The sequence below is a fragment of the Capsicum annuum genome, chromosome 12, assembly GCF_002878395.1.
Source record: "Capsicum annuum cultivar UCD-10X-F1 chromosome 12, UCD10Xv1.1, whole genome shotgun sequence".
Lineage (NCBI taxonomy): Eukaryota > Viridiplantae > Streptophyta > Magnoliopsida > Solanales > Solanaceae > Capsicum > Capsicum annuum.
In genome coordinates, this window is record NC_061122.1 from 4,544,096 (window position 1) to 4,560,561 (window position 16,466).

Consider the following 16,466-nt stretch of genomic DNA (forward strand, 5'->3'; position numbering starts at 1 on the left):
ATTAATTACAAGGGTCGGGTCGAGCCGGGTCGACCCGACCCACTTGACACCCTTAAACTAGGGTAACCCGGCCCACTTGACACCCTTAAACTAGGGTTAAAGATTATTCCATTTCGAATAGCTCAAAGCCAAAATTGATCATTTTTCCTATAAAGATTATAAATTTACATTTTAGTAGATAATTGTATGTAACCTCATTAATTATTTTCAACTTCTTCACCAAATTTATCAAGCTCTTTATGAAGTTCCAATTTAAGAAAGTCAAACACTACTGCCTACTGGTAATTAGGTAAAAGAAAATTTATTTCATCATTTTCGAAAATTGTGTATTAATTTTAGTTTCTATAAAAAAGTATTTTCATTGCCTAATTTTTCCAAAATGCAAAGAGGGTAATAGAACAATTACATGACTTTAATATGAAAATTTCTTTTATAGAAAACATCCAAAAAGTGAATATAAAACGCAATTGTATTGCTTTAATTCTGAGGGATAAAGAGTGCTAAAATAAAAAAGGTTATAATGAAGATGTGGACGTTTGTATTATTTTCTTTTTGGGATCATGTGATACCAAATTATAAGGACCACTCGTGACTTTTATTTAATGGATTCCCTAAGTTTTATTTTTTATTTTAAGACATTTTTGTGGAGCAAACCAAGAGTTAAACAAAAAAGATAATATAAAGAAAGTGAAAAGAATTGTGAGAGGTTTTGTAAAAATTATGTGATAGTTAACCATTGAAATAATGGAACACCATTGTTATTTTTAATCAATTTAAGCCTTGGTGCATAGAATTATTCGATATCTATACTGGTAGAATATAACAACACCCCGTGAACGTAATTAAAGTGTATGCAAGCTTAGCTAAACCCAACACCACGATTCAAAGGATTAAAAAGGAACGGTTTTTACACACATTTGAAATGGAAATTACCTTTTTAACACCAATAATGTAAAAAATATTTACTTATCATGTCACATAAGGTAAATAGAGGCAAATTTCAATGATAAACATCAATCATAACTTGGTAAACGAATCTTTACATTGTCAGTGTACGTATACAGAAAAAATGACCATCTTATCGTTCCCCAGACCCCACTTGTGAAACTATGTTATCGTTGAATGACCAATTTATCATTGATGGGGTCCTTCAAAACGAATATAATCATACATTACACCTTGAAAAGGGTTAGTAGCTATTGCTTGTGTAAGAAATATTGTGTTTGTTCCATTTAAGAGTAAATTGCCACATACTATAATGTTGTGAAGCCAATATAATCCATGAATACCATGTCTTGCAATTGCATTATCTCCACCTATTTTCCCTGTTGTAAAATGAGGATCTACAACTTTTTCATCGTTGAAACGAACCTTCAAAAAAAAAAAAACAATTTTCATGAAAGTAAATTGGAGAGTGTAATTAGACGCTGATAACTAATTAATTGAAATGAACATACTTGTAGTTTAGCGCCCTGAGCTGCTGCGAGAGCCAATTGGAGAGTGTAATTAGCCGCGCTATCTACAACACATTCGAGGTTAAATATGATTTTCCATGTGGTAGCTTCATAGGTCTTGTTCCCTATGTTCCTGCAGATGAACAATTATCTAAAAGTCACATCGTTGCATATTAAGAAGGCAGCTTGGTACACCAAAGCCCCTGTTTTGATGTGGGGTCGAGTCTGCAGAAGGGTCAGACAAAGATTGCTAAGTACGGACTGAGATTCCTCGTGAGCCACTTATTTCTCCGAAACAAGAGATTAAAGTCATCTTCCACATTTTCCCAAGAAGTCGACAGTGTTATATCATTCGGAGACTTCGAATAAACTTGAGTACATATAGGATACACCAGTGCTAAAACCTAATTTGTCTCAAGATATCTTCCAATTTGTTGGGGTCGTAGCTTCAGATTTTGTTCTCTTGGTGTGAAACCAATTGGTTCCATAGTTTTAGAATTCTGCTGGTCCCAAGTACTCCATCTCCATCATTGCATATAGGAATACAAAAAATAAAGGGGAAAAGGCATCACTAGAAGAATTTTGTGAAATAAGTGAATTTATCTAGTTGAGGCATTCTTGATTGATTGAGATAAAACAATTCCTAAAATATAGCTTAACTCTGTCCAGCCTGTACGAGTAATGAAGAAGTATAGAGCACTTTAGTTGGTTGTTTACGTATAAGAGTCTATTGTACACAACGTTAATGCAAGAGACAGTTTCCAAGGGACTTGAACTTGTGACCTCCTGGTCACATGGCAATAGCCTCAAGCACTGCTAGTTTGAAGTCGAAAGGGGATTTGTTGTGAAGTTTGTGTTAGTGAATCCCACGTCAGAATGGGAAGGCAAAAGTTAGGTCATAAAAGGGCGAGACCAGTTAGATGCTGACCTCGCCCTTATGACCTAATTTTTGAAATTTGCCTAAGACAAGCTTCAAAGTGAACCCCGTTTTGAGTTTAGCAACCAGCGGTCCAAGGGCCGGTTCAATATACAACAACAACAACAACATAACAAAGTGGGGTCTGGGGACGTAGCCGGTAGGTGTATGCAGACCTTACCCCTACCCTGGGGTAGAGAAATTGTTTCTAATAGAACCTCGACTTGATGAAAAAGCAATAACAGAAAGGAAGAAGTCATGACAAAGTACTATATAACTCGAAAATAAGAATGAAATGGAGTTTTAGAGAATACCTAGTAACATGAGCAAAAAACCAGTCTTTTGAATAATTGCTAGTGCCAACATTGTAGACGAGATCATTTTCAGGATACAAAACACTATATTGTTCCCACAAACCATATTGTCTAAATCTGCAAATTAAACCAAAAAATGGAGAGAATGAGCTACAATTTCAAAGTAAATATTCATGAAGTATTCTCTCCGTTCACTTATAGTTGTCCAGTTTGGACTTTGCACGCCCCTTAAGAAATAATGATTGACATACATTGATTCAGAATTGTTTTGGTATACATGAGCGTTAAACTGTGTAGGTGGAGTTGGAATGAAGAACTCAGCAGCAGTGCGATCTGGTACACCGATTTCCCAAAGTGTTGCTCCATTTCTTGGAGGATTATAAACCAAACTCCCTATTTCAATAGTACAACCTGCATTTCGATACACATGAAATTGAACGAAAAGAACAGATAAGATGAAACAAGAGCATCCGAACTAACAAATAGTAACAAAATGCGTAAATCAGAAATCAAAACCTGGAGTTACTTCTACATCAGAAGTGTATATGTAATCGCCAATAGTTCCAGGGACGGTTGCATACAAGTTATATGTACCGGGTATGACATTTTCTATGGCGAAATTCCCACAAGCATCTGCTTTTGTCCAAAATTGATATCCCTGAAGTTACTCTATTAGTAATCTATATAACTAAAGAGCTTCTTTTAACTTATAAATTTATGGATCATGCAACATTACTTTGTTTTCTCTTTGCCAAGATCCAACATCTCCTGGTGGTGCTAACCCTATATAACTGTTGGATGCTGGTACTAAAGTAGTAGTGCTGAAAATACAAATTATACATCTTAAATATTAGTGCAGTTTTGTGTAATTGCACTTATAAGTACAACATTAGTCACACGTAAATAAAGAGCTTTCGCGATAAAACAACACCGCGTGATTTATGAGGCACAATAGCAGCTACACTTGAAAAAAAAAAACTGAACTGAAACAGATCATTAATCAAATCCAAAGTACTAAAGACACTACTATTTCCATTATGATGCATAAATATATGTCCCTGAGACAAGGGTGTATCAGAAACAGTATCTCTATTTCTACGAGGTAGGGGTGAGGTCTACGCACAAACTACTCGCCCCAAAACCCACTTGTGGGGTTACACTGGGTTCATTGATGCATAAATAATATCGATGCAGATGCTAAAGAACGAAAACCAGAAAAACTTGCCTGTCATTAACAAAAAGTTGGCCGGTAACAGTTCCTCTTTGATTAGATTTGATGTAGTCTTCTGAAACTGGAAAATCATAGGGCCAGCTTGCAACTTCTTGATTCATCTGTAAATTCGACAGGGAATTCCTTCAGCACTATGTTAACCGAATTCACTTCTGAAGACATCCCAAATATATTTATAACCGAGAAATCTCTGAGAGTCGTGGCACACAACTCAAAACTCGATGCACAATGGGTCCGAAGCACTACCCTTCTCTACTTAAATGCCAGGCTTTTGTTGAGGCATGCACAGTACAACCTACAGGAACTGTTCAGGACGACTAATCCACACGTCACATGTTATGCTCTTACCACCCGACCAATGCATTGAGGGAAACATCCCGAATTGGTTTATAAAATAGAAAAAGATTCATATATTACCCTTTTCTTTGCATCGTCCCAGAGTACCGTGGGATCGTCCATAGCAGAAGCATTTGAGTTGAGATATAGAAATACAGGGCCAATAACTTTTTTCCATGGCTCTCCTTGTTGAAATTTGATCACAAGATCGTCACCAGCATAATGTCTACTTACAAATACCTGAGGTTAATGATCAAATAGTCAACAACAATAACTAGTACATCTCAGTTCCAAACAAGTCGGGACAGCTATGATTAAATAGTCAGTAACAACTAATAGTACTGCTATTAGAGCGGCTCAATTCAAACAAGTCAGAGCCGGCTATTATCAAACAGTCGATAACAACAACAACTACTAGTGCGCCTCAATTCCAAACAACTTAGGACCGGTAATGATTAAATAGTCAACAAGAAGGGAGCCTTGGAGTAACTGGTAAAGTTGCTACCATGTGATCAGGAGGTCACGGGTTCAAGCCTTTGAAACAACCTCTTGTAGAAATGCAAGGTAAGGCTGCGTACGATACACCCTTGTGGTGGGACCCTTCCTCGGACACCGCGTATAGTGGTAACTTTAGTGCACCAGGCTCCTCTTTTAGTCAACAACAACAACTACTACAACTAGTACACCTAAATTCCAAACAAGTCAGGGCCAGCCATGATTAAATAGTCAACAACTATTTCTACTACTAGTATGCCTCAATTCCAAACAAGTCAGGACCGACTATGATTAAATAGTCAACAACAACTACTACTAGTAGTGCGCCTCAATTCTAAACAAGTCAAGACCGCCATGATAAAATGGTCAACAACTACTACTACTACCACCACTACTACTAGTAGTATGCCTCAATTCCAAACAAGTCAAGACCGGCCATGATTAAATAGTCAATAACAAACAACTACTACTGCTAGGACGCTTCAATTCCAAACAAGTCCGGACCATCTATGATTAGAACGCCAATAACAACAACAACTACAACGATTAGTACGCCTCAATTCCAAACGAGTGTGGATCGCCCATGATTAAACAGTCGATATTCCTAAAAATCAAAGAGAAGCAAGTGCAACTTACTGGAATTTAATCATTTCAATACTTACAGAAAGTACAGTTGGACCAACATGTGTAGTGAGATCTTGTTTGTAAGGTCCTCCAGTACGAAATTCATCACTCGGAATTATCATCCAAAATCCTACAGGAGGATCAGCACCTACCCATCCATGAACTCTATCATCTTTGTTATCATTTGCATAGAAGTATTTGTCATCCACCTACATATTCGTATACGTAAATTAAACATCTGTATATCATGAATAAAATTGTCCATCTGGTAACTACATGTAAATTAACCTATCACTTGTCTATACATCAAGATTCACTTTACATAGGTATTGTTTCGCATAATAGATTAAGCTTTTAAATGATCTGGTCACGCGTTCAACAGAAACATGATCTAAAATACGATGGATGTTAGCCTTGACGTTTTCATAAAATACATGTACAGTTATTGTATACTAGCTAATTGTAGGATCCTACCTCTCCTGTTAGATCTGTATTAGTTGGATTTGTTAAAAGAACAGCTTCTTTGTAGTCAAGCACCTTGCCTGTCTCTCGGTCCACCGGCATTGGCATGATCCTCTGCCTCTCGTCCGAGATAGCCATGTAATGAAACCTATAAGAGAAAACATGCAGCTTGAAGACAATTTATCATAGGTAATTTGTTATGTGTGTGTGTGTTTGTGACCAAGAAGTCGTAGATTCAAGCTTTGGAAATGCAAGGTAAGGCTGCGTACAATACATCCTTGTGGTGAAGCCCTTTCCTAGACCCTACGCATAACAGGAGCTTTAGTGCATAGTGTCTGAGCCAGCTTGCATGCACCTCGACTCATTTCACGTGATACCTGCCACCTCCCACCAGCAATAGGTACCAGGTAACTCTGTCCACCAACAATAGGTACCAAGTAAATCACCTAGCTAGTGTTTCTCTTCGTTGAGAATTGAACCTCAGACCTTATGATGCTCTCAAACCAACTTCATTGAACCACTAGGCTATACCCTTGGGCGTGGTACTTTGTTATATTAAGAATGAGAGAATTTAGATTAGTACATGTCGTGTTGAAGCTTGAAGACAACTCTTAGATTTTCGATATCTACAAGGGGCCATCCTTCCAGACGTTCAAATATAGCATACGTATAAAATCCAGGTGTGTCTCGTAGCATCACAAACCTGAAAATTCATCGCTTTAACTTAGTTTGAATTATACAATTACTTGTAACAGAATTTGAGCTTTTACATCGCGCTTCACCTTATATCGCTGTTCAATGGAAGTTCATCAGATTGGGAAGTATTCCATGTACTTTTAAATGAAATTTCTGCCTGGTTTTCGTTGTCCATTATGATCTCGAAACTATTTTCCAAAAACCTACATTTGAAATGCAATATGGACTTATACTTTTGGATGGACAAATTTCATGTATGTTAATATGTAAAGAGAAAGTACAACGTAACATACTTTTTTCGAGCTCTTCGAGATGTTGTATGATTCCAAAAAACATCCCAATACCTAAAAAATTTCATAATTTGGTACTATTGTTAGTTAATTTCTCCATTAATGAAACTTTATAATATGAAAATGTTCATAGGTTATATATACCCTCTATCTTTTTCGACATTTTGGGTCGCGAGTAAGTTGTTGATTCCACAATATGATATGCTCGTAATGAGACCGTCTGGTATAGATAAAGTAACATTTGCAATGCCATTGCTCATTGTCGCCTGAAGCAACATAGCATACTAAGAAAATAATACGATAATCAAAGTGCAAGAAATATCCAATAGTAACATAAAGGGAATAACAAGAAACTACCAGAATAAAATATGTACCATCTAGGCTGGAAGTGAATACAATATTTATACATTACTATGAGAACTACTGTTGAAGGAACTTCTGTTTAATAAATAATGCAAGATTTACACATCTGATATTTGAATCTTTGTTAAACTTAAAAATCTTACTTGTTCAGTTTGTATATCCAATTGGACGATTGGCGTTTCTGTCAATCTTCGTCTATTTTCAGAACAAATAAACAACAACTCAGTATAAAATTTTCATACTTAATGTTTACACCAGATTAATGAATACGACATAGACATGTCTATGGAAACATACTCGCTGTACGTTCTACCTTCCCTCACTTTGTTGGATTATACTGGGCATGTTGTTGTTGTTGACATATACATGTCTAGAGAAAGAGTGGATTAAAGAAAAGCAAGAACTATTCACTCTAAGCTACCACTAAGATAGGAATAAGGTCTGCGTATCCTCTATTGACACCTCCTAATATTTTTGTGAATTCATTCTTCTATTAACACCTCCTAATATTTTTGTGAATTCATTCTAAGAAGTAAACACACAAAGATATCATAAGGGTTCATAAAAAAGAAAGTTAATAATCCAAATGGTCACTCAATTTATTATTTTTCTCTCAGAAAGTCTCACTCAACTATGAAATCTTTTCTTAAAAAAGTCACTCAACTTTAATTTTTACTCCAAAAATCACTCAACTATAACTGTTTTATTTACAAAGTCACTCAAACTATTTAATTGATATTTTTTATTAAAATTTGCTAACATGTAGTTTTTTAAAAAACAAATAATTTAAGAATTAAAAAAGATTTTTATTTAAACAATCAATTTAATGACCCGTTCATATCCAAAATTCATTTAAATGGTTTAAATAATATTTTTTTTATTTCTTAGAATTTTGGTTTTATGACTATTTTTTGCAATGTTCTTGTCCAATGATTACTCTATACTCTAAAGTATATATAGTTATATAAATCTTCAATTAATATCCTAAAATCACAATTATTTGATTGTACAATTTTATTGCTAATTTTACCTCGTTGCAGTGTATATATTATAATGTTACTAATGTTTAATAACATTGCACTAATGTTTTTTATCATATCATTTTAGTTAAAATCTATAGCGTTCCTTTTTATCAACTTTTTAGGAATATAATTTATTGTATTTATTTGATGCATATGTATATTATACAAGTGGTAATACAAAAAATTGTATTATGATTGAAAAATCAATTCCGTAAATAAGTATCACATTGAAAGTTATTTAAATCTAATCAACAAAATGAGTATGATTCTGAAAATCTTAAAAATTAATATTAACATTATAAGTGAATTGATATAACTATTTAGGATATTTTAAAATTGCGGAGTCTTAAATATAAAGTAAACTTGTAATAATATGGTTCAAATTTTATTTTTTTTAGAATTTTGGTTTAAATAAAATTTCATGTTAGCAAATTTTAATAAAAAATAATTAATTAAATAGGTTGAATGACTTTATAAGTATAATATCCATAGTTAAGTGACTTTTGAAGTAAAAACCAAAGTTGAGTGACTTTTTGAGATAGGAACCCTAAGTTGAGTGACTTTTGAAGTAAGAAACAAAGTTGAGTAACTTTCTGAGAGAAAAGTCATAAGTTGAGTGACCATTGAAGTTATTAATTCAAAAGAAATAAGGTACTCTATTCTACTACGGAAGGAGATAGGGCTATGATCGCATGTCTGTTGAAGAATGAGTCAACACATATATACAATATATACATAAAAACAATTTTTTGAATGTATATAAATAGTATAATTTTCTGCCGACCCAATGTACAATTGGTGTTCATCAATTGCAACATAGTATACAGTTTACTTTTTCTGAGGTAACCAATTTTGCTATTGAAGTTTGGACAGGAATCCATGGTGGTTGGTGGAATTTTGCTATTGAAGTTTGGACAGGAATCATGGTGGTTGGTGGAATGTTGGTTATTTAGTTGGAGGGTTTAAGAGAAGTTTATTTGGTACAATAAGATGATGGGATATCAAGATTAAATTTGTTATAAATTTTATCTGAAGCTTAATCTAGGATATTTCACCTCTATTCAACTTGAAATTATTTTATTTTAAAAATTATAATCTCAAGATAACTTAGTCTACATTAGCTCTTTGTGAGATAAATATAACAATTCTGAATAAAATTTGAGATTAACTTATTAGAGGTATTACTTAATCTCAGAATTATTTTATTTCAACTAATTGGGATTACTATCCTATATAAAAAATGTGACAAAATAAATTCATGAAATAGTCTTACTTATTTCATTTCACCTACCAAATAATTTCTAAAAAGATAACATATATTCTCTTCTTTTAGAAAAAAAAAAATGTTTCCTTCCAATTCCAAAGCTGGTTTGGGGCCCGGTTAAATCTAAATTTGCATTAAAATATTTGATAGTAGTACACTCTAACAAAGACGACTTAATTGATTGGGATTAACAAAGACGTTTTAATTTGAATCTAAAGTATCTGATCAAGGATGAAGGATATTGATATCCGTAGCTTATAGTTGTGAATACATTTCGACTATTCTATTGCATACCTATTGGCTATTGTTATGCTTCTTCCATAATTTTTTTTTTTTCTAGGTATCAAATAACGTTATTCATTAAAGTTTAAACAATATTTTTTCATTGTTGGAGTAAATTTATTTGCATGTCAATTATTTTGTGGAGTACTTGCTACCTTCACCAAGTACATGTTTTAAATGTTAGATAAAATCGAAAGAAATAATCTAGCGTCTTGTGTTACTCGACCTCCTAGTTCCATCAAATAAAAGTGTTGGATAACTTTATACATTAAAAAAAAAAAAAAGTTAACTAATTTAAAAATACATTAATAGCATAAATTTTTAAAAATATTTTTGTTAAATTCTAATTTAAGTTGAGCTGAGAAGAGCCTTAATTTTCCAAAATTTACCCAATTTTACACAAATAATATAACCATAAAAGAAGTAAAGACTTACCCATCAGCTATTAACAGGAATATAAAAGCAACCATAGTAATTAATTCCATGACATATAACCATAGTTGAATATTCTTCCCCATCTTCCTGCAGCACTAACACAACATAAATATTATTAGCACTTTGTGAAATTAATATATTGATTCTTAAAATGATCTCAAGTTAATTAAAAAAAATACTTATAATTAAGTTTAAAGTTGTACACACCTAATTTCGTCCCTCTCCCATGTCGTTTTACCCATTTTTACCTTATCCTACTGTGTACCCTCACCCGTGTGATGATCCCTCCACAAATAACAAAAATAACATTCCCCTAACTAATTTTGTATTATCCTAGCAACCTACCCAAACAAAAATAGACACCTAACCCTTATTCCTCCAATTAAAAAAAAACAACATCTACCTATCTTATCCTAACAACCTACCCAATCAAAATAAACCACCTCACCACCCCACACCCTACCCCCTACCCCACATGACCTCACCTACCTCACCACTACCCCACCCTCACCTCATATATACACGCGCACACACTGATCTTCAGGGGGAAGAACATTTACAGCACATCTCAAGGAAAAAAATTCCTTTCTTCTCCACAAACCAAACTGAAATTCACACACACAATACACTCTCAATTACTCATCATCAAAGACCTCACATATCACACACCTCAAAAACACCATTTTTGGTTTTCTTCTTCGCAACAACAATTCACAGACATCCCATCGTCACACACAATACACAGGGAGCTGAGAGAAAAACTCCATAGAAGACAACACTCCCACAGCTGTAGACGACACCCACTCAACGGAATACACACAGATTCGATCAGGAGAGGGAGAGAGATAAAAAAAAATCAAAAAACTCGATTTGCCGGCGGCTTTTCGCCGGAAACAGTACCCCCTCGCCGGAGCCGTCCGTTCCCAAGCAGTTCAGGTGACTCTAGCTAAAGAGCATCGAAAATCGTCCGAGAGCTGACCATCTAGTCAATACTCGCCCATCGTTGCTCTCACCGAAATCTCTTTGTTTCGTTGAACTTCGGTCAGATTCAGGCACTAGGTTCGATATTCCATCAGAAAGGTCAAGCGCACTGGATTCTGAATCGTTTCTGTCCGTTTACGCTATCCCGAGCTAATCGAAACTCGAGCTATATTATTTCTTGTTTCAATTTTCGACGCCGAGTTCGGATTCGGAGAGATTCGCATTTGAGGTTCTCCGTTCGAGTATTTTAGTCTTCGGATTTCTTTATTATCCTACAAGAGCGTTCTATCGAGGTTCAATTCTATTCCTTCTCTTCTATATTTTGTTATTTATCGTGTTCTATGCTTTGAATTGAATCCAGTGTGTTGGTTGATCCGTGCTGATGTAAATCGTTGTTTGTTTGACTTGGTGTTTGATTTCCATGTTTATGGATTGATTATAAGGTGTGTCATGAAGTGATATCTTGTTTGAGAATTAAAATTGATTGTTGTGGGGGAAGTTAAAAGTTGATAAAAGATGATTTTGTTGATTTGATTCATTGATATCGAGCTTGATAGTATTCTGATAGGTCGAATTGGATAGGCAAAAAAAATACTTATGGCGGGTAGGCAAAAGTTAGGAGTGAGGTGTTGATTCAATGCGATGAATGTTGAAATATGTGTTGGAATGGTTTTGTTGTGTCACATTCAATTCAATTGTATGATTTGGCCGGGGAATGCCCCGAAGTATCTGTACACATCTATTCACCGGGAAATGCCCCGGGGTATCATGTACCCGGAGGACGTTCATGATGAAGGCCCGAGGCATCGAGTTGAGCATTAGTTTAGAATTAATTTAGCGTAGGTTTATATTTTTGCATTTTTTTATACTCCGAACTGTATAATTGGACTGGACATTACATTTTGGATTGTTTTATTTTTTTTTTGTCTATTATTTGATTGTTTTGCGTGTTTTTGTGTGGTTTATACATTTCGTAGTGCCAAAATAGTTGATACACTCTACCAAGAGACCGTGGTTGAACCAGGGGATCAAGGGGTGCCTAACACCTTTCCCTCGATCAACAAAATTCCTTAGTCGGAATCTCTTTTCGCAAACCAGTTTAAAGAGTCAAATGGTTTTGGAAAGGATTATCTAACGGTGACTTGGCACACCAGATTATGCCAAGTGGCGACTCTGAATAAAAAATATAAATAATTCTTTTTCCGAAATAAATTTTCATTTCTTGTCACTTAAATAATAAAATCCTTTCGAACTTCAAACATAAATCTTTTGGAGTACGTAAAAAGGGGTGTGACAGCTCTGGCGACTCTGCTGGGGACAATGACAAGTTTTCAGAATTCGAGCTATTTTTGGAGTCGTATCGGCTTTGTTTGGCATTACGAGTGTATAAGCTTGTTTGTGATTTTGTTTGTGTTATTGTTTACACGTTTGTGCGTTTTTCGTGCTCTTTGTTTATAATATTTATCCTATGTGTTACCGCTTTTATATCTGTCATCATGTGTCTACCCCCAGGCCTTCTTTCTACAACAAGTCCGTAGTACACGTGTTGTACACGACCTCTAGTTGAGTCACCCTTATTTTAGGGGGGGAGCCGTCGGTGTTATGGAGTAGGTGGAAAGCAAAGCAGCCACTATCGACCATACGTTCCCCCGAACAGCCTTGTTAGTGAACCACAACGTAGGTCAGCCTTTAGGTCATGCTTATGTGCATCATACTGAGACCTAGCGAGACCCACATGGCCCTTTGTAGGAGACTCACCTCTAAAGCATCTGTACGTGCTAACTGTTGCATTTTTAAGGGTAACGTGGTCATTTGACGGACTGATTTTTTTAAAAAAAATTAATAATAAAAAAAATAAGAAAAAGAATAATATTAATAAAATAAATATATATATATATATAATAAAAAAAATTGTTAGGAATAAGGTGCGTAGGCAAAAACGAAAAAGAAAAAAAATAGTTTTTTTTTTTTTTTTTTTTTTTTTTTTTTTTTTTTTAGTTTATTTTAGAATATTTACGGCTTTTGTTGTTCACGATCCAAAAACTCAAAAAAAAAAAAATTTTACGTTTTACATTTGTCTTCTCAAAGTACCGTAAATTCAAAAAAAAAAAAGAAAAAAAGAGTTTTGTTTGCCTTTTCTACTTATTTGTCAAAAACAAAACTACCAAAAAGATTTTTCTTCATAATTGGTGGTGTCAGTGTCTAGCTGAAAATCCAAAAGTTTTTTTTTCGTTTGTCTCTTAAGTTAGGGTCCATTTATTAGTTAATCGTTAATTGTCCAATCTGGATGAACTACGCATACCTGATTCTTTTCCCTTGGGTTGGGATACGTAGGCAACCCTCGGTGGGTCCGGTATTCTTTGTGTTGGCCTTTGTCTTAGTATTAGCCTAGGTCTGTCGTCCCGTAATCTAGAGTTGTTTGCCAAGTAGACTGATTTCGCTCAGTACTTCTGTTCGACAAATCGGAGTCATGAATGTGGTCTATCCTATCGACATGTGCTTGCGTAAAAAATCCCAAGGGTTGGGAATCTTGTACTCCTGTCAAATTTTTGAGATAACGTCTTATGTGTTATTACAGGATGGATTTGTCCACCAAGTCTAGAGTTCTGATGGTTGTCAAGGTGCCCAAAAAGTTAATCAAATGGTGGGAGATGTTTAACTATGTTGATCAGCAGAAACTGATTAAAATATTAGGTGATCTTACGTAACTTCTGCATGTTACCTCTCGTCCAGAAATATCCGGTATGTTGCGTTTGTTCTATATTGAGAAGGATATGATCCGAGCATGAAATCATACTGGCGTGAGATTTTTGTAGTCTTGTGGTTTAAAAAGTAAGGGTATCCGTTTGGGTTGTTTAAGTGATTCGTGGGTTTCCCTAGATTTTTTGTTCGCTAGATTCGGGCCCTCGGAAGTTTTTGATTGCTTTTGGGATGAATTTCATGTGACTAAGGAGAAGTGGGAGAGAAAGCGTCTTGAAGTCTTTACCCTCGCTTTGTTAGGAACTTTAGTGTTTCCACTAGAAGAAAGACGTATTAATACCTGCTTGCAATCTGTGGTGATGGCCCTATTTCATAAGGATCAAAACGATAAGGGCATTAATCAAAAGGGAAGGTTCACTCTCATACCCATGATCTTAATAGAAATATATAAGGCTTTAACCGAAGTGAAGGGGGAAGGAGATTTTTTGAGGGCAGTAACCTGATATTGCAGTTATGGATGATGGAGCATTTGCATGCGCCTTCTTTAGTTAGACCAGACGTGTTAGATTGTTATATTCCCAATCGAGTGAAAGCCATGGACTCCAGGCTGAGTTTGGATAAATTCTCGTTACCCGTGGGAGTCGACGCTTGGATTGAATTTCTTGAGTCAAGAACCAAGGATAACATTTTGTGGACTTATCTGTGGCTTCGACCAAAGATAGTATTGTTGGGTTGTCAGAAGCAGCTCCCTTTAGTTATGTTAGGGCTCAATTGCACTAGACCATACAGTCCTTCTAGGGTAATCCGCCAGTTGGGTAGGCTGCAGGACGTGCCACCAGCAGTGGATCTTCTGAAGGATGTTGAGTACTTCAAGGACCAAGCCTTAGGTGAGATCAAGTACGAGCAGTTTTGGAAGCATGCGACAAAGCTAGATGTAGACACACTCAAAGAAAGTTTGGATAATCCGGGGTACACTCAGGGATATGGGCTCTGGCTTCAATCTATCCCTCGGGGTATCAGTCAACCCTTACCAGCGCAACTTAGAGGGAGAATACAGGAAGAATACATAGTAGACGACCATCAGGATGAAAGTGTAGGGTCAAAAGTGGAAACAATGAGGGTTCAGTTAGCAGATTTGTTCAAGACGGTAGAAAGGTGTCAGAATAATCTTTCCAAGTGCACTCCTCATGAAGCAGGAATACGGGCCCGAAGCTTCTTCCCCGATATCAGGGTATGTTTACAGGATATGCTACAAAGCTTAAATGGGAGAAAGAGAACTTCAGAGGCAGGTCCATATCAGCCAGGGTCATCGCGCAGAGCACCAGTCTGAAAGAGCATTTCTTATCTTTATTCAGTTTGAGTCTTTCGTGAGTCTGTCATGGTAGGGTGTCTGCTTTAAGTCGAAGTCAAGTTGTTTTTGGTATTAAGGTCTTTATTAGTAATTTCACCTGTGTCGTCTTAGGGGTCTAGGATGTTGTTTCGTATTTGTTGTTTAGTTTTAAAGTGGTCCCAAACTTTTGTACGTTTTTTGTTGTTTCCTTTCTTCAAATTGTTATGATGTTATCGTCTTTCCTTTGTTTGTTTATTTTCGTTTTCGCAAAAAAAATGATGTTTAGGCGCATGCTGCCCGAACTACGCAAGATCTAATTCATGTACAACATGATACGTAGGCAACCTACTTTTGGGTTCGATCTAATCATTTTGTTTCGTTGTTTTTCATTATTTTTTCCTCTTCTAAAGAAAAACAAAAGCCATAAAGAATGATAAAATAAAGGTAGATAACGAGAGAAAAGAAAAGAGCAGAGATGGATACGAAAAAATATAATAATATAGTAATAATAATAATAAGAGTAGGTAAAAAAAAAGTGTAGACAAAAATCAGGATGATGTTAAAATGACCTCGCTACCCTCAAAAGCTGGTAGAAATAAACATGAATTTAGGACAATTTTACCAATGTAATTCCCATGCTTGTTGTGTGCCCTAATCCTAACGGATGTCGTCTTTGATGAACATGTTATTTCAGACAACAGTGGTACGTTTACAGCACTCTGTCTAGTCACCCATACTTCAATAGATCCAAAGCAAAGCTCGCCATGGCTAGCAGGGAGATTGAAAATTCGCTCATTGACCCGGATCAGGATCACAGGAAAGAAAGTGCTGAACACAATGATGAGGTAGTAAGGCTCAGGCAACAATTGATAGATTTACACCGAGCATGGGCTAGCGGAATGCCTCCTCCTCCGCTCCCTAAAGGGCTTGGGAATATCTTTAATTGCCCAACGCTCTCTCAGGCGCAATTCTCTGCTCCTACTGAGTCACCTTAGCATGCACCATGATTCACTCCACGACATTATTATCCTGGCAGTTCTGGTGTGCCCTTGGCAGCTCCCCAATCAAGACCCGCTGCTCAGCCAGCGCCACCGATCACACCGGTATTCGTAGCTCCGCCACCACATGAAACTCCCATATATGTTGTGCGTCCCACAATGAGGCTTCCTAGGTCTGCCAGTGAGCCAGTACTGAAGGTTTCAGATAGTTAGTATTATGCCCCGGAGCCTACTTTGCAAACGAAGGAACCGTATGGGTACACTCAGCCGCCT

General features: G+C 35.9%; 1 protein-coding gene across 3 annotated transcripts; it reads right to left on the reverse strand.

Moving 5' to 3' along the window:
- Positions 1-1,004: 1,004 nt before the first annotated feature.
- On the reverse strand, positions 1,005-10,281 carry LOC107872362 (probable rhamnogalacturonate lyase B). 3 transcript variants are annotated; one of them, XM_016719101.2, is made up of 16 exons: positions 10,185-10,275; positions 7,325-7,376; positions 6,963-7,084; positions 6,822-6,872; positions 6,615-6,731; positions 6,416-6,535; positions 5,845-5,980; positions 5,409-5,579; positions 4,333-4,491; positions 3,910-4,016; positions 3,421-3,505; positions 3,201-3,342; positions 2,936-3,095; positions 2,685-2,801; positions 1,458-1,587; positions 1,005-1,371 (listed from the first exon to the last, which is right to left on the reverse strand). In XM_016719101.2, the coding sequence occupies exons 1-16, from the start codon at positions 10,265-10,267 to the stop codon at positions 1,135-1,137; spliced, it is 1,989 nt and encodes a 662-aa protein (XP_016574587.2). In that variant the 5' UTR covers positions 10,268-10,275; the 3' UTR covers positions 1,005-1,134. The 3 variants fall into 3 exon arrangements, with proteins under 3 accessions (XP_016574587.2, XP_047256557.1, XP_047256558.1); XM_047400601.1 differs by having other exon boundaries at positions 6,963-7,102; XM_047400602.1 differs by lacking the exon at positions 7,325-7,376 and having other exon boundaries at positions 10,185-10,281.
- Positions 10,282-16,466: the final 6,185 nt, after the last annotated feature.

What these genes read in the sequence shown, in the direction of transcription:
- LOC107872362 (XM_047400601.1), bottom strand. Translation starts at nt 10,267, where the DNA reads ATGGGGAAGAATATTCAACTATGGTTATATGTCATGGAATTAATTACT. An exon ending in TTCCTGTTAATAGCTGATGG is followed by an intron (nt 7,377 to 10,184) that starts GTAAGTCTTTAC and finishes TTCTGAAAATAG; the next exon opens with ACGAAGATTGACAGAAACGC. An exon ending in TTGGTCCAACTGTACTTTCT is followed by an intron (nt 4,492 to 5,408) that starts GTAAGTATTGAA and finishes CATTAACCTCAG; the next exon opens with GTATTTGTAAGTAGACATTA.